Source organism: Triticum urartu, chromosome 3A, assembly GCF_056163025.1.
Source record: "Triticum urartu cultivar PI428250 chromosome 3A, HENAU_Tu73, whole genome shotgun sequence".
In the NCBI taxonomy this organism is placed as follows: domain Eukaryota; kingdom Viridiplantae; phylum Streptophyta; class Magnoliopsida; order Poales; family Poaceae; genus Triticum; species Triticum urartu.
The window spans coordinates 46,988,185-47,006,051 of NC_141875.1; the positions used below are offsets into that span (position 1 = coordinate 46,988,185).

At 43.1% G+C, this 17,867-nt stretch overlaps 2 protein-coding genes across 2 annotated transcripts; one reads left to right on the forward strand and one right to left on the reverse strand.

Moving 5' to 3' along the window:
* Positions 1-1,588: 1,588 nt before the first annotated feature.
* On the forward strand, positions 1,589-5,244 carry LOC125542671 (K-stimulated pyrophosphate-energized sodium pump protein). The gene is made up of 11 exons (XM_048705804.2): positions 1,589-1,779; positions 2,261-2,345; positions 2,600-2,796; positions 3,156-3,238; positions 3,321-3,366; positions 3,462-3,518; positions 3,617-3,671; positions 3,749-3,849; positions 3,942-4,005; positions 4,100-4,233; positions 4,771-5,244. The coding sequence occupies exons 1-11, from the start codon at positions 1,714-1,716 to the stop codon at positions 4,957-4,959; spliced, it is 1,077 nt and encodes a 358-aa protein (XP_048561761.1). The 5' UTR covers positions 1,589-1,713; the 3' UTR covers positions 4,960-5,244.
* A 286-nt stretch (positions 5,245-5,530) lies between these two features.
* Positions 5,531-14,387, reverse strand: LOC125542670 (peroxisomal fatty acid beta-oxidation multifunctional protein). Its single transcript, XM_048705803.2, has 18 exons — positions 14,078-14,387; positions 13,908-13,979; positions 13,163-13,225; positions 13,000-13,056; positions 12,802-12,869; positions 12,617-12,698; positions 12,450-12,505; positions 11,738-12,040; positions 11,047-11,133; positions 10,491-10,665; positions 10,226-10,347; positions 9,818-9,981; positions 8,632-8,886; positions 7,494-7,615; positions 7,239-7,360; positions 6,973-7,121; positions 6,314-6,452; positions 5,531-5,890 (listed from the first exon to the last, which is right to left on the reverse strand). Exons 1-18 carry the CDS (start codon positions 14,172-14,174, stop codon positions 5,843-5,845), a joined length of 2,181 nt encoding a protein of 726 aa, XP_048561760.1. The 5' UTR covers positions 14,175-14,387; the 3' UTR covers positions 5,531-5,842.
* Between the last annotated feature and the right edge of the window lie 3,480 nt (positions 14,388-17,867).

Here is a 17,867-nt window from a genome sequence, read left to right on the forward strand (position 1 = left end):
GCACCTCCATCACCATGTTAGCTTTGCTGCCGAGATGATTCAGATAAATATTGAAGGCTCCTCTCCGTCCTTCTCTCCTCGCGTGCGCCATGCCTAGACGCGTCGTGGCTGTCCTCGCTCGTGAGCCTGCACCATGGCCGTCGACAATGGTTGCAGCTGTCGCGCCCCTCGCCATAGCCTGCACCTCACTGTGGACCCCAGCCCCCTTGAGCTCCCTGGCTCGCACCAATCCGACGAGCCTCCTCCTTCCTCCCTTCTCCTGTGTCCACCATGCACGCTGGTCCTTTTTCTATTGCCACGCTCGAGCTCGCCTCGAGTCTTCCTGCCCGAGGCCTCTACTGCGACCAGCCACTGCCATGAGTCTCCTGCCGCCTCTGCCTGCCGCTTCCCTCCACCTTGCTGCTGCTCCGGCCATCACCATGAGTCCACGACCCCAGCTGCCCGCATGTTGTGCCCTCTAGCAAAACCTCCAAGTCCACCCAAGCCCCCTTGCTGCTCAACGGCCATGGGCCCTCGACCTTGTGCCAAGTACCACGCCCACGGGCCCTCGACCTTGCGCCAAGTACCACGGACCCGAGGCCAGGACTTTCGCCATGTCCTAGTTGTCAGGATATGCGACGGCAACAGTGTTGGAGACATGACCACCGAGTGGCAGCAGCTGCAGCATCCGTGAAAGCTTTCGGCAGCTCGGCAAGGACGGGCCCCGGAGATATCCCGTCCCGGTCAGAGAGTGACTCAGACATGGCGACACGGGACCCTGCGGTCGCTTCGAGCTTGAAAACCTGGATGGCAAGGCGAGCGGCCGGGGGGAGGCGCTGGGGAGTACTCGCCGGACTGAGGAGCGGGGCTGCACGGTGGACGGAAACTTGGCGGATTCCCGCCTGAGCCCTAGGCGAGCATGAAGGAGGCGATGACGGCTGCCTCGGCCTACAGCGCCTTGAGCGCACGCGAAGGCAGTGATCGGAGGACGATTAAGCAACTTGGAAGAGGGACACGGTTTGGGTCAGGAGTCTTTTATGGGCTGCAGAAGCTTTCGTGGGTTCGAGGACAGACAATGACGCGGACGAATTTGGCCCACCCGGGCGAGACACACCACCCTTGAATCTATTATAATGATCCGCGAATTAGTACCACCTTATATATATATATATATATATATATATATATATATATATATATATATATATATATATATATATATATATAGATTGAAAAAAAACTAACAGAATCACCTAAGCAAGACGAAACCAAAAATACCACCTTGCTTTATCAGTAGATATAGGTATATAGATATAGATGGGCATGCCACTTTAATTCTTTATTTTTTTTCTATTTCCACGTTTTTAGAATCATACAAATCAAAGGGGGCCTAAACACTCGTTCATAACTTATCCATCCACGTCGAGGCGGGTGCGTGTCCCTTCCCTTCACACGCGTCCGAGCCACCGGCCAGCACGGCACGCCACGGCAGCCGACCTCGAGCCGGCGGAGACATCCATCCAGCAGGCACGCGTACGGCCTCGATGCGACCGCCTAAAACACGTACGGCCCAGATGCGACCGCCGAAGAAACACCAGCACGTACGCAACGCACAAGAAGGAGGAACGAAGGGGCAAAAAAAACAAGAGCAGGTCCGTACAATCGGATACCGAGCGCGGCCGGCGGTTCGCCCCCCTTCCCAAATCCCGGCGAGGGCGGTCGGACGGAGAGGAGATGCGGGCCCGCACGGCGGACCACCTCGAGGCGCTCTCCCTCGAGATCGAGCGCAAGCTGCACAAGGTTACCTCCGCATTCGTTCCGACCCCTCGCCCCTCTCTTCATTCCTTGCGGCTGATTAATCCTGGGAGCTGGCGGCCGCCGATTTGACAATCGCGCCGTCGCTGCCCGTCGAGCTCTTCTGTTTCCCCTCCGCCCGCCTTCGTCGGCTCTTAGCGGTCAATTTCGTCGTGTTGGTTTGATTTCTTTCGGAGTCAATCGATTGGTTTTGCCACGTGGGGAATTGTTAGATAGAAAAGTAAAGGTGGATTCTGGTTTCATTCAAATGTCAAATGGTAGGGGGGAAAATAGGAAAAAGATTCTATTGCAAGTGGGCATACAATTGATAGAGGGAAAAAGGAGGGATTTTCGGTGGTCTGTTTCAAAAGATTCAGCCAGATCAATTTGGCTTTGTTTAGAATTGGGGGCTGTTTCCTTTTTATTTCGCTGCAATTCCTTGGAAGCTTTAGGCTGAATTTTAATTGGTTGCTTGTTTTGTGTGCAGGCTCTGAATTCCAACTCACAGCGCCTCAAGCTGCTGCAGCAGCTGTTCGCCGATATCGCGCTCAAGATCGACGACCGCGCTCGAGGTGCCAACATTTCTCTGAATTTCCAGCATCTGTTCTGCTAATCATCATCCTCTGATATTGCTGTTGGTGCATTTCAAATGGTTGACACCCAAGTTCGTGCCAGCTTACGGACATATTTAACAAATCGATGTAGGAGAGGCTAAAATGACGTCTATTTGGAAATGGAGGGATACTATTTTGTATGTTATTCTCTAAAAAAAGCGAAAATAAGCTACTGTGATATCTTTACAAGAATCCTTGCCTCTGATGAACAGATAAGATTTTAAGCACCAATAATGAGGGAATCGCTCCAGTAGATGAACGCGAAGACAGCCATTTGTGTTTCTATGAGATTCTTGCAAATCACTATGTGAAAGTCCCTCAAAGTGGGAGGCGTATACTTGAGTTGATAGTGCAACTCTGGAGCCAATCCTTTGCAGCCAACATATTTGCGCTTCTTTTTCACAGATGGGTATGTACTGAACTTATGTTCTTGTAGATATTAGGAATTACAATGGGTTATTTATTTATCTGCATGTTTCTGAGAAAGTCATGTTTTCTATTTTGACTTGGATGATTTCATTTCGACTCTACCTGAAAGAATGTGTTGCGTCACCTCACTTCTTTCTATAGCACTTGTCAGTAATCTGCTGATATATATAGTTACTATACATCAGGCTCAAAATGAAACTACAAGCTGGCCTTAGCTAAGATACTTTTTTTCTAATCGCAAGCTGGCCTTAGTTATTTAGTCTTGTTGATAAAGATGATGCAAGTTGTATTGGCTCTCATTTGTACTTCATTTGGTAAATTGCAAGTTCTTCATTGCAGTTGTTTGAAGTCTCTCTTGAGGGGAAAGAGGTATCACTAAGATACAGCTCTGCTCTTGTCCAAGGAGCTACTAACGTTTTTTGGTATGATTGTGCAATGATGCCCCTTCCCTTTTTGCCTCAAACTCCCACGTATGATAGAATCATTTTTTTATATCTCTGACAGGATTGACATTCAAACCAATACAAGGTACTTCCTCCCATTGTATCATGTAAGCATTTGTTTGCTTATGCTTTTGTACCTCTGTTTGGAACTGTACAGCATGCATTTTTACACCGTTACTAACATCCTTTGTTCCTTGAACAGTATCTCCTTGAAGAAGTGGCTTTAGTTCCAGATCAACTCATTAAGATATCACCACAGGTCGACCTCTCCCTCTATCTCTCTGCACGGAAATGTACTAGCCATTTTTTGTAAGCATGTTCAGTAATCAATGAATATTGATTGATAATTGTGTACAGGCTGGTAGAAATTTATTCTGCCTCCTCTCCAGATTCATGCTGTTCTATGATCAGGGTAGGTTCCTTTTCTCCACACTTTGGTGCTGGTTGTTTGTTGTTTGCCACTAAACTGTTGCAATTTTCCATGAGCAGATCACTTGCTTACAAGTTTTCTTGGGCATTTCCCTGCTTTTCCAAATTCTTTCTTGGTTGGTGGAGCTGCAGATTACTTTGTGATTGAACTCACCGATCAGGTTACCATCTGAATGGAAAATTCGTTGTTCCCCTTCCATATGACATACCACATCGTTTCTGCAGACTAAATATTTGGTTATTGTTAATCCAGCTCCAGAAGCTAAAAGTGGAGCCAGTACTGCTGCACTACCTTTCCCGCATGACCATCCTTCAAGGTATTTGCTAGCCAGAACATTTATCTTCAGTGAATATGTATATTTCTCCACTGGAAGATCACATTTTATCCTGAAAGGAAATCGATGAGCGCAGGCTGGGAGTTGAGGATGAGTACAAGCACCAGGCTAAAGTCATGCCTGTATAGCTTCACATCTCCTGGAGGCCCTGCCTATCCAACAAGAGCCGTCCGGCATGCAGCCTGGAATACGTTGGATTTACTTTTTCCTGTGAGTGCCATCTTATTATCTTAATCTTAGTTCTATACTTCTAATTTATCTTACCATATTTTGCTTCTGCCATAAGCAATCCAGCTAGAAAACGTCATGGAAATTGCGAATTTTGTTGTAGATGTAGATCATGGTTTGTTCTACCTAACTGAAGTTTATACCTTGTCAAGAATGAAAAAAGAACACAGATTCTGACAATTTTGAGAAATCAAATTCACAAGAAATTCTCTTTCTAGTTACCCTTGACATGGAGTGAGGTTTGAGATTGGGAGCTCATGCGTATGCAGAGCAAACCAGAGTGAATGTCCACAAAATATTCCTTGCAACCAACGTACCATTATTTTCAATGTGTACCACACCCGTTTATTCTTGAATCATGATAGTTGTTCACATACTCTTATTACCGTGATGATGAACACTGTTAAATGCTAATTTACTGGTGATGGAGGGCCATCACAATTGTGCTGCATCACCATCCCAATGGCTAGTAAATAATGTGTCGATTATGTTCAATGGCTTACTGTTATGCATGTACAGGTGGGTCGCTATCCGAGGCACGTGATAAGTCTGTTCTTTCGGCTGCTCTATCCATGGTATTGGCCTTCCTCTTGCTGGAACTTCGTCATGACCTGCGTGAGCACCATCTACTACTACATCTTGAATCTCCTCGTCTCGATCTGGGAGAACATGAGGAGGCGCGACCATCAAAGGATGCACAGAGAATGAAGAAATCGCGACCAGGCCTAAACCGAGGCTACAATGTTGTGTTGTTGTTCCTTCTGTTTTACCTTTAGGATGGTTAGCTTCATGTGTGTGCGCATGAAATTTGTTGTATAAATCCAAGTGTCTGTTGTGTTTGTTATACATGGACAGAGGATGTGGTGTGGGGCAGAGTTGTGCAGTGAGAGAGGGAAGGAAGGGGCAGTTTTTATGCTCACCAGTCTGAAGCTGTAATTTGTATACAACATTCAGCAGCTTCTCCAAATGCCATCAAAGGTTTATATGCTCTAATAGGAGTTGGCGCTTTTGCTGGAATACGTTTTGCCCATACCAGCTCATCTAGGGCGGAAGGATTCGAACCTCACCGCTACTATCTGGTATTATTGATTTTCCTTCCTGGCCAAAAGGTTGAGACTAGATTGATTTTCCTTCCTTTGGCTACTTGGATGTATACGTTCGCAAAGTTTGAAAAGTCCAAACGAGAGGATGCTGGACCCGGAACTCGGATACAGTTTTCAGGCCAAGATCCATGGATCAAAAACCCTCTCCCCGTGGCCTTGCTGGACAGTGTTGTGAATTCTCAAAAAGAAAGATATCATTCCCCTGAATTGTGATGTGCAAATTTACACTTGACAAATACAGCATAAACTCTACTTACCATAGTTACAGACTTGCACAGTTATGAGGCATGGAAATTACAACCAGAGAACTATGCTAAGACGTTTATTTTTCTTATTGTTGTATCAGCCCAGGTAAAAAACTGTGAACATGATGTAATGTCCAACACACACTACAGATAACACTTCCCTGGAGGTCCACATATGTGCCGCAAGCAGTGTTGATGCTGTTCGAGCAGTAGCTGAGCCAAGTGCTCATCATATGCCGCGCCTCACATGCGTGACCTCGTCGAAGCTTGGTGAGCCGTCCGTGGCGCGGCCTGTGGATATCATGACATGTTTAATTTCCAACAAACTTAGGTAGGATTAACTTTACAAAACCCAAAGGCAAGGAGCGGCACAATGTTTCAATTTATAAGATGCCCCTAAATGTGATGGCAAGAAACAAGACTGGCAACACAAGACTGAACGATGGATAATGAAATGTAGACTTCATTTTCATATCATTCACACACTTGACGGTCAGAAGGAAATATGTTGAAAAGCTTAAGTTAATAAATATTCTCCAGCAATGACACAATCGTCTATGTTACGCAAGTCATACACTGGTTATAAACTTATAATTGTGAAAATCTTGAAATTTGTGTTTATAATTATTTGTAAGTAAAGTGTAATACTATGCAACAATTCAACATAGTTAGGATAAGATGATCCATCAGATGAGGGAGAATGCAAGAGTGTACCAGTGGTCGGCCGCTTTTTGCTCTTTCCTCCAAATATGATGATGGTTTGAAGAAATCACCGTACATTTCAGCCCACTTGCTAAGCTTTGAATGTATATAAGATGCTCCCACCGTGTCAGCCCAAAAGATGAGGCCACCCCTTCATTATTAGACTATAGATTAGAACTACTTCAAAGCAACCACCGCACCTCCTTCAACAAACAGTGATAATAATTGGGGGGGGGGGATACTAATCTAAGAAAAATGAAAAAAAATACACATTACACAGCGGACTACAACCAACAGGGACTATATCCTACATTTGGTAAACTATAGGTTGCAGATATATTTAATTAAACTAAAAACTAGTACTTGAGTATCATTAAAGCTATCAACTAAATTGGGAAGAAGGCCTGAACATGGCGATTTGAAAAACAATCAGCTATAGGGCTAACTCACTAGCCTCAAGTGCTAAGCTAAAATCAATTGGTGTTAAATCAATTCTGATATAAGACAGACAATGCTAGCCTACGTAAGTGTTAAATTAGGTTCATAAGTTGTAAAACCAGCAGTAGAATCTCAACCAGTATATCTCATTTAATCATATTTCAAGTGAATGCAGATTGTCACTGGTCAACTAGGATTTAGGACAGTCAGAGATTTAAGCAGCAACTGCCTACCTGTACTTAGGAAAGCCCATCCCAAGAACAGATGCGATATCAAGATCAGCAGCCCTGATCACCACGTTTTCATCCATGACCCTGCATGCCTCATTAACGACTGGGAAGAAAACCATCTCCAATATATCTTGATCTGATAAAGTAACAGGCTGCAAGCAAGGCAATGTATCAGTATCAGGAAAACCTTTCATTAACAAATGAGGTAGCACGGCATCTTTTCATAGATGCAGAAAAAATGTCAGACAGTTAGAAAGAGGAAGTGAAACCTTTCCACCCGGCATTGTCTTTGCCTGTCTTCTGTACTCGTCAATCACATGTTGAACATTAGGGTCAGGCTTTGGCTTCGCACCCTTCTCATAAAGGTAGTAACCTTTTCCATTGCTCTTTCCTGTTAAGTAACAGGGAAATTTCAGTTGTGAAAAATGCATTTATAGAAATGGTGCAGTAACTATTGGTCTGGTCACAACCCATCCTATTTACTGTAACCCATAGCTGGAGCAAAAGCAGGTTCAGAAGCATACCCTGCCGCCCAGTCTCCGCCATCAAATCCACTAGAACGGAGTTAAAATTCCGTGTTCCAAAGGCAGCTGCATAGATATCCTTTACTGCTAAGGCTACTCCATATCCAGCTAAATCTTGGAGTCTGTAGGGGAATGGAAACAGTCAAACATAAGAACTCATGTGAATCATGTTTAAAAAAATTGAAAGAGTCAGTGGATGATGCCTGGGCACTGCATTGTGCATTGTAGCAAGCTAGCAGCACAACAAGCATATTCCAAAGATGGTTGGGTGTCAGTTAATTGTTTTGACACTGACATGGTCTCTAAAGCAGAACACAGTTTTCACCATCAATTTCTATTTAACATATATTACAATATCATTTAAGGCAAATAATGTCTGATATGGGATTGACTATCCGTCACCCTGGGTGAGGAATAGTTATTCTTCACCCCCCCCCCCCTTTATTTTAACATAAATGCACCGTAACTTTACGTTCCGTAATTTTTTTTCTTATTTCATACGTAAAAAGAGAACGTAAGAAAATATATAATCACCGTAAAAAATATTTTATGTTACGTAAAATTACAAACGTAAAAACATAGTGTAAAATATACATAAAATGCATTTTTTCTAGTCTTTATAACCTATATTTTTGTTTTCTTGTGCCAAATTTTACATTGTATGAATGTAACTATTTGTATTCCAAATGTAATTTATTTATGAAACGATATGAAGATTACCTCAGGTGAAGAATAACTTATTCTGCACCCTGGGTGATGAATAGTATTACTTGATTGCTAACATTCTAATAAATCACTTTTCCCCCTAGAGTACTATTATCACAAATACATGTCCATAGTGGACCATAATATTATACTCCTCTGTCCCATAATCTAGGACGTATTTTGACACTAGTGTAGTGTAAAAAAAACGTCTCATATTATGGGACGGAGGGAGTACTAAAACTGCTCTGAAGTGGGTTGCATCTGATTTATCCTAACAAACTGAAAGAACAATACATGACACTGGAATCAAGAAATAGAAAAAAAATGTACATAGTTGAATGGGAACATTGGCTTGCTATTCATAAAAGGAACCTAATTTGAGACCATTGGCCATTATTTCACATGGACATAAAAACAGAGTCGAAGAACTTACTGAAAAGGTCCCATTGGCATGCCAAAGTTGCTTATTATTCGATCAATTCTGAAAAGATCAATGCCAAGACTAACTAGAAGCTGAGCACCTTGTGTGTAAGGGAAAAATGTACGATTTACTGCAAAGCCTGTGCAGTTGCCAACAACAATGGGGATTTTCTTTATTATTTTCCCAACTGTAATGAGATCAAGGATAGCTTGTGGTGATGTCTTTTCCGTCCGGACAATTTCAAGCAAGGGCATAATATGAGCAGGGCTGCAAATAACATAACATTAGCACGTCGCATTCTCAGTAAGCAAGTAAAGCTTGAAGGATCAATATATCATCCAAACCAGTAAAACTGAAGGACTATTATTTCCATAATCTCGTGTCCGTAACATACTTTCCGGACATTTGTTTCGAAGTTAAATAGAAGTAGCTTCCCTAACTCCCCAAAATTGATGCTTATAAGAAAATATTGCAACCGCTGCTACCTTATGAAGACATAGGCATCTAGCTTCAAATTGTACTAAAACAAACAGCAGCCGGCCACATGTCATTTGGGACATGCAAACATAGTTTTGCGATTTATTAAAGAGCAGAACAATTTTTATACATTTTTTCCTGCAGGAATTGATGATGGTTATCCATTTGGAAGAATGACTTGTGATTTACTTTTTGATATCCCTTCAGCAAAAAAAATACTTGTTAAAAGGTTTTGTTCGGTTATTGCCTCTTTTGTGTTTGAATCAACCTACATAAACTAGAAATCATGCTTTTACATATAGATGTTCCAAAAACAACAGTCAATAATTAGAATACAAATCAGAACAAATTATCATGTAGTAAATTGACACCAAGAATACCCCTCCTACATCTACTAACTTCAGAATATTACGGAACTTCCATGCAAAGTTCGCACATTGACACTTAAAATTATGGCTAACTTCACTGGTAGCAACTTGCATAACCATCAATTTCCCTTCTCTGAAGAACAAGTTTTCTTTTGCAGCATGACTTAGATGCATGGAGTTAAATTGGTAATGTATGGTGTCAACAATTTGATAGTTACATGCCCCTGTTAACAAATTTTATTGATATGATGTGTTCCAGCACCTTGATGCATAAGTCCTTAGTGCACTTCTTAAGTTGGAACACTGCTGGTTTTCAGGAAGTGCTAAACCATAACCCACAAGAAACAACATACCTGAAAAAATGAGCCCCAATAATTCTATCTTGAGAATTTGTCTTCTCGCCAATAACATTCAAATCGATGGTGGAAGTGTTCGTTGCAAGTATGCAATGTGGTGGGCAGATTTTCTCAATGTCAGCAAAAATTGATTGCTTCAAAGGAACCTTCTCAATAACAGCCTACAAGAAAAGAAGATATGCATAAGAACCTAACAAGCAAGTGTGCTGCGTGACTATGTAATAGATTGCATAACCATATCAAACCTATCTATCAAAATTCCCCATAATCATTTTTATGGGAACCTTCATAAGATTCGTTAATGCACTACAATGTCATGAATATTTGCCTCACACACTAGAGGGACCCTAATATATATGCACAACTATTTTGTCTTCTTTAAATCATAAGTCATACGAGGACAACCTCAATAACCATATCAACATCCTTGAAATCTGAATAATCCAATGCACCCTTGAGAAGTGATATGGCCTTGCTCATTTTATCCTTGGTCAATGAGCCTCTTTTGACAAGGCCCTCCAGATTTCCTGTGCAAAAGAAAATCAGTGTTGTTCGGTAATATCATTTATAGTAACTTGATGTTTCAACACTACATCAACAAAAATCACAATCCAAATATCTATTGGAAAGAAAAAAACAAGAAATGCTACAGTAGTATCACAAAATTGACCTGCTATTGTTTTTTGTCCCCTTTGCAAAAATTGAGGGTTTACTTCCTTGAGGACAACAGATATATTGCCAACAAGAAGGGCTGTTGCAATTCCAGAACCCATAAGACCACCACCAATAACAGCAACTTTTCTTATGTTCCTGGGTTTGAGTTGAATATCAGTAACACCTGGTACCTACAAGAATCAACTGTATAAGTCAGACAGCACACCAGGTTACAAATAACCAAAGGGGGCAAAACAAAAGTTTACACATCAAATGACGTCCTTGCAGCAATTTAGCTTTGATGTGTTCACATATGGCATTGCAATTTGAGCAAAGCTTAGTTAAGACCAAGTATCATATGCTCTAATGTAGTCTGGTTGCATGGTTAGTTAATACTCCATCCCAAAATAAGACTTATTTTGGGACGGAGGGAGTATCATGTATCATATTCTATAACATAGTTTGGTTGCATGGTAATTAACTATGTGCAGCGAAATTAAGACAGTTGCAACACATGAGAAGTGAATCAGGAAAAGAAAAGTTAAACAGAATACTATACTTTTGAGGACAACCTTAGTGGTGGAACGCTGGGCGAAGAATGCATGGACAAGTGCCCTTGATGTGGTTGATACTACCAACTCCTTGAAAACCTTTGCTTCCTGCATTATTTAGGTACACCAAACACATGCATAAGGAATAATAAACAACAGAACAAAGAAACAATTATTGTCATCACTATACTACATGGAGGTTTGTTATAATTTTTAATGCTTGGTCTGCGGTTGCTAAATTGTTCTGTGCTGAACTTGTTTTATAATCTGCTGCTACAAAAACCACGGAAGTACGATGAGTTGGTTAAACAAACAGTAAAGTAGATAATAAAAAAACGTTGTAGATAAGCTGTATTATAATAATCCAACATGATGCCAAATGGAGCCCAAGTTATGCATAGCAGTGATACCAAGATTTTGCCAAGTTAATTTGTTACTCTGGGCAAAAATGAGCTAAGGAATCTAAATGTTTCTGAGAAACTGACTGTTACTGTAGAGACATGGCTACTTAGGGCCTTTATTACATTATGCTTATCAGCAATTACTGAATCAGGGCATATTGGCAATGGACTAGTATAGTTCTCAATTGACATAAGAAGACTAGTCTAAGCTCTAGAAGTTTTGGGGAGATATGGTGCCCAGCTAGCTGTTTAACTAAGAGAGCACATAGATGATATTAGCGTGTGTACCAAGACAAATAGGAAATTCAAACCTTCACAACACCAGCATGGCCTCCATATAGTGCACCTTCTTCAATAACATCTAGGCAGGCCTGGTGCTGTGGCATGTTTGCTGCAACCTTATTTGCTTGCTGCCTTGCCATACTTAATACAGCACGAGCTTCAGACAGTGAACCAAGCCTATCTGTTCTGCCAAGAGATCTTATCCAAGGTTTACGGTAATTTGCAATCTCCAGAGCCCAAGAGCGTGACATTTTTATCAACTCATCAGGGGAGCAAAGCGCATCAATAAAACCACGTTCTTTTCCTTCCTTGGCTGTAATGAACTTCGATTGCTGGAGCAAATTTTATGAATGCATTTATTATAACTGAGCATGATAGGAGTAAGAAACAAGATAGGATGATACTAATTTCCAGATGAGCATTATTACATATACACTCCTTGTTAAATGGGTGCCTGATATGTTCAGTGCTACATACATGTACCAGGCATATTTACAGTTTGAATTGAGATTCTTATTTATGCTCTAGTTTTTCAACATTCATTGTTCTTTGGAAACCTTATTACTACCAGGGTTGAATATGAATGAATATAACTCAAGCCACTCACTTAAAATTGGTTTTCACTATTATATGCCTTCTGTCTAATTTACTTTGCATATGTTAATCAACTTAGGACACGAAGTTTATCTGACCACAGCTAGGTCAGCATAACAACTAACACAGAAGATAGATTAGACTCACCAGCATCATTTCTATTGCTTTGGGCAGACCTACAAGCCTCGGTAGACGCTGAGTTCCTACATGATAAGTAGAAAAGTTTCAGATCCATGACAGAATCCAATACAAAGCAAGCAAATAAGAGCAGTAGTTCAAACTGTCGGAAAAAAGACGTATCCCTAGTTCCCTACCTCCAGCTCCAGGAATCACGCCAAGAGTTAGCTCTGGTAATCCAAGTTGAGCTTCAGGGGTAGCTATCCGAGCATGACAACCCTGAAAAAAAATTGTTCATTTACATGATAAACAGGACTTTGGTTCAGATACAGGGTAAAGAATCAGCTGTACGTTCAGCAGAAAAGCAACAAAAATGACAGACCATAGTCAACTCTAGACCACCGCCAAGAGCAAGGCCTTGAATTGCAGCGACAGAAGGCTTTTTGCCATCTGCATGTAAACATGTTTTTACAATCAGGCCCAGATTTCATGATCTCGATACAAATTAGAGGTGCCTAAAGAGTTCCATCATTCATAGACAACAGAAACCATGAAATAATTAGAAACAAAAATGCCAAACCTTCCATCATATTCGACACAAGCTCAAAAGACATCTCAGGCAAAATGGACACGTCTCCTGCAAAACCATGTTAAATGTGTAAGAAAACAGAACAGATTGGTCCAAAAAGCTAGGCTCTTAACAATCAGTTTGTCAACCATACAAATGAAGGCAACCCCCTTACCAGTCTCATGAACTTTTGAGAATACATTGATATCGAAGCCTCCACAAAACTTGCCAGCCGCGCCTATAAAATTTAAAGTAATTAATAATTTGAATACAAAACAGCAAGAAGTATCAGAAATAGTAAGTTCCGTGAACGGAATTTTTTTTAACCCCCTTCCCACATCCCTGGAATGCACAACTCTGTAAGGCCTCCTCTGTGCAGTGACAAAACAAGAAATATGCCAATCATAGCACCATACATGCCTTCTATATAGATTTAGTCAATGTATGTCCTTCTAATATAGCAAAACTAACACCCAGTACCCATTTTTTCTGACCTGTGGAGAAACAGGGGAGCTTCCGTGCAGTCGAAAATCTATAGCAAGCATAAGCCCCCTTCGTACTTCAGTTAACTATTTTAGCGAGGTTCCCACTTTCAGCCAAGCGGTTGGCATCATAAAAACTGAAGCAACACAATCACAAAGCTGACTGGGATCAGCACAAATAAAAAGATACGATGGCGACAGCTCCACAACCGTACTATAATTAATACATATACCAGGATAACCCCAAACCAAGAAATAGTTGGGTGGTCAACGAATTTGAGCAGACAGAACAACATCAAAACAGAGCAAAACAGGGATTGCTACTCACTAACATCAATTCCGCCAACAATCACATCAAAAAGCATCACTAGACAGACCAAAAGTCTCCATCCTTTAGGAGGAGGAGGGAGGGGGGTGGTCAAGCAAGGGAAATCTCACCCGTGAGGACGATGGCCTTGACGTCGTCGCGACCCAAGGCCTCGGCGTACTTCTCCTTGAGCCCCTCGATGACTGCGCGGAGAAGGGGAGCCGGCCGAATCGGCGCACGGCGTCAGACTAGGCAGAAAGAGGCCCGACGAAGGAGGAGTGGAGGCGAGGGTGTCGCTTACTGATGGGGTGCAGAGCATTGACCGGCGGGTTGCAGATGGTGATGAGCGCGACGCCGTCGGCGCCGACCTCCATGGTGACGCGGATCGACCCCGCCATCGGCGGCGATACCCCAGAGATCGCTGGATCGGAGAGGGAGGGAGAGGGGAGGAAGAGAGGGAGAGGGAGGTGGAGGAAGCTGCCGGCAACGAGTAGCTTGCACGCCTTATTTTATGGAGCTCGGGGGGAGGGAAGACGACTAGAGCGGAGCGGAGAGAGGAGGGGACTGACCGGAGCCGCCGTGTTCACATCGGTCGGTCGGTCAGTCCGTTTCCTAAGAATTCAGACGGCGAAGTTTTCATGAAACCGCAACGAAGAAGGGGAATTCGCAGTGACCACCTCAGTTTGGGCCCACTTTGCAAAAAACAGCCTGTTTTCCTTTTTTACGCAGAAAACCACCTTCCACCGTAATAATTTTTTTTAGAGAACACTGATCTCTCAAAAAGATGCCATGATGCTCGTTCTGATCTGTGGGACCCAGAGGTAAGGCTGATGTGGCATGAGGTGGGGGTTTAGGCGAACTCGTGTGTTGGCCATGGAGTATAGTCGTACCCATCGCCATGCCCACGATGTCGATGTCGTCGCTCACAACGTCCCACGGGTCATGGTCATGGAAGGCCTCCTGATCGAAGACATTGCGGAGCCACGGCACCTTCACTGCATCGCTCGCGAGCGCTTTTTTGAGAAAGGGATTGTCGTTGGTATAATATGTCGGCGGAGGAGATGATGGTGGAAGGGCAAAGGCTGATCGATCGACAGGGGCTGTTTCGTGTGGACGACAAAGCTTCCTGCATCGCCGTGCCTTGATGCAACTCACTATGCGAGAGGCATGCAACTGATGTCGCTGCCATATGCACATAGCACATGCGGGACATGCTCCAAGACTAAATTACAAAAGAAACACCGCGTTTGGGTCTAGGGTTGCAGATTACTATCAATATTGAGAAACGAAGCATGCACGTTTTGACAAAAGGTCGAACCCCCTTACCTCATGCCTGTAAAGTCTATAGATACAACCTTCCACGCATCACACAACAACTCATCCTTCATCACCGAGTACCCTACCATCGTGCTTACTCCATATAACAACAAAAAGTTCGACAAAAAAACTCAATAGGATTTGACCGAACACCTGCCGGGTGTAGTGTCCGCCACTTCGCCATGGACGGTATCGGCAGGGGGGGCGGAGGGTACTTGACCATGGACAGATCTTGGGTGGATGTCGGCATAGTCCAAGACGGATACACGCGTGGGTGGGGCTTTGGATGTCCAGTAATGCCTGGACAGCGGCCAGAGAGGTACAACGGAGCATTAGACCAGAAGGGTGTGGATGCAGAGTAAGAGGGAGCAGGGGTGGAATGAGAGAAAAGTGGCTTGGATGGGAGATTTGAGTGGGACAAGGGTGTCAGAATTCTACGTGGCAACGATCTAAACACCCACAAAGCTCTTCAATTTGCGTCCGGTTTGCTAGAATTTGAATAACCAGACGCGTCCATGAACCGATGAGATAACGCGTTGAATGGCAAGCTGGGTCCATAAACCGATGAGGTACAGTGTTGGACAGCTCGGGCGTTTCAAGCGCGGGGTTGAAGATGCCCTTACATGGAAAAACGAAAAGCACCGCAAAAGGCATGTTTGCTCCCATGCATCCATCAGTAATAGCGTGACGGAGATGGCTAAAGAAAGAGATGGCAGGAACTTGGAAGTGATAGGCGGACACGCAAGCAAAGACGCCATACATTGTTATATTTTGCTCTTATTTCAAAAGCTCGACGCCGATAGCGGAGAAAGCATGGGCCTATTTTGGCTTTTGTCGCATGTGTCCACCCGTAGCAGGAAATTATACTGACGGAACGGAACGGAACCGCCATGGCGGAAATTGTACATGTGCCTGGAACGGCACCGGATCTTTGATTGCTTGACCCTAGTTAAATGGACTAGAACATGTACGTGGAAGTACTAGCCAAGTAGGAACAAGGAAGACTTAATGCCAAGACGCACGATGACATAGATGGGTCTCCGTCGAGGAAAATATGGGGAAGGAGAGCAATCCTTGTAGGAAAACTGAAAATTACAAGACCAATAAGCTGGTCGGTCAGCCCGTCCAAGTCTGTCTCCTAGGGATTTTTAGATGGCGAAGTTGTCATGAAACCGCAACTAAGATGATGATCTTCTCTGTGGATTTCAATAATGGGAATTGGGAGAAACCATTTTACTAAATATAAATCTGCAATGAAGAAGTAGAATTCGTGGGGACTAAGAGTGTCTTTAAAGAAAAAACGTCATCATGCCAAGCAAAAAATCCGTTTAAGACACTTGGGGTTCAAAATAATGCTCCAACAGCCTGTAAGTGGTGATGAATTCGGGGAGCCCGAATTTTTGCCCCTCGCATATTTGCATTGATTCTGACAGCTTCCCGCCCCTCCGCCGCCATACCGAGGCACTAGGAATCACCATGGAGGTCGATTAGCTGCCGCTCCATCCCCCATGTAACCGCCGAGCCGCTGCTCTTTCCAAGCTCTTGGCTATCGGCCAACGTGGCGACGGTAGCTCTGGCCAAGATCCCTGGCTTCCCGATGGCAGCAGGAGAACCATGACCTCATTCCTAGCCGGCCCTGCGACCGCCTCGGCCCTGGCGTGTTATGCCGGCTGAAATTCATCTTCGTGCCAAAACAGGTGTTCGACAAAAAGCCTTCAAGGTAAAATAAATATTTCTCTGTTTTTTTGTTGCAATATAGTAGTAGATTGTGACGGTTAAAGCCTTCAAGACCACTAGTTGTAGTGTATGTTTCATGTCAATTCCGGTGAACTTTGTGTTATGTGTGATGAACAAGTGTGTTGAATTAACCAGCAAAAAAACAAGTGTGTTGAATTTGAACTCGTGGTTCCATGAACTATGTCATAATATAGTATTATTTACTTCTAGTTTACTTGACACAATTTTAATTATCAATGTCTTGATTAGGTTCGATAGCTTTTGGTTATGTTTGGCTACCTTACATGTGTGTCGCTGCCATCCAAGGCACATGATAAGTTTGTTCTTTTGGCTGCTTTGCTCGTGCTTCACTTGGAGTGGTGTTCTTCTTATGATGCAGTAGTTGACAGTCCTGACCCAAACCATGACGAAGTTCCAACAAGAGGAACATCAGTAGCAGACCAAAATCACTATTTTGACCCTTTGAGGCAACTTTAGCACAAAATGAACCTTGCTGGAAACTTTAGCATGATCTGACCTTTTTTTGAAATGCCAAAGTACCCGATGTTACTGGTAACTAAGAAACGCCAAAGTTCATGGAGCTTTAGCTTTTTGCAACACCATAGTATCTAACGCCACCCCCCTATAGTGGTGGCTAATGGTGGCTTAGGGATAGCACACCGAAGTCTCCAGCGTTGCATAGTGTAGCAGAAATGTTAGGATGCTAGTTCAAAGAAAACGTCAGGATGCCAAGCATTTCTAAAAAAGGGTCAAATCATGCTAAAGTTTCCAACAAGGTTCATTTTGTGCTAAATTTACCAAAAGGGCCCAAACGATGATTTCGTCCCCAGTAGCATGGGTGGAGCAGCCGTGTAGAACGGGAGTCCAGACCGATAGCTTGCCGACTGGCACACTATGGCATGCGTGGAGCACTCCTCTCTCTAGCAATTTTCCTTTGTTCTTTTCTCCAGTTTTTTCAATCGGGGTTCCTTTGAAAAACAGTTGTTGGATTATTGGTACATACTAAAAGAAATATTGCATGATAAAAATGTGCTCAA

Excerpts from the sequence above, each read along its gene's own strand:
- LOC125542670 (XM_048705803.2), bottom strand. The coding sequence starts at position 14,174 with ATGGCGGGGTCGATCCGCGTCACCATGGAGGTCGGCGCCGACGGCGTC. Across the intron at positions 12,870-12,999 it reads TGTGTCGAATATGATGGAAG|ATGGCAAAAAGCCTTCTGTC; the intron begins GTTTGGCATTTT and ends GTTTACATGCAG. Across the intron at positions 7,361-7,493 it reads GGCGGAGACTGGGCGGCAGG|GAAAGAGCAATGGAAAAGGT; the intron begins GTATGCTTCTGA and ends GTTACTTAACAG.
- LOC125542671 (XM_048705804.2), top strand. The coding sequence starts at position 1,714 with ATGCGGGCCCGCACGGCGGACCACCTCGAGGCGCTCTCCCTCGAGATC. Across the intron at positions 3,519-3,616 it reads TCATTAAGATATCACCACAG|GCTGGTAGAAATTTATTCTG; the intron begins GTCGACCTCTCC and ends AATTGTGTACAG. Across the intron at positions 4,234-4,770 it reads CGTTGGATTTACTTTTTCCT|GTGGGTCGCTATCCGAGGCA; the intron begins GTGAGTGCCATC and ends ATGCATGTACAG.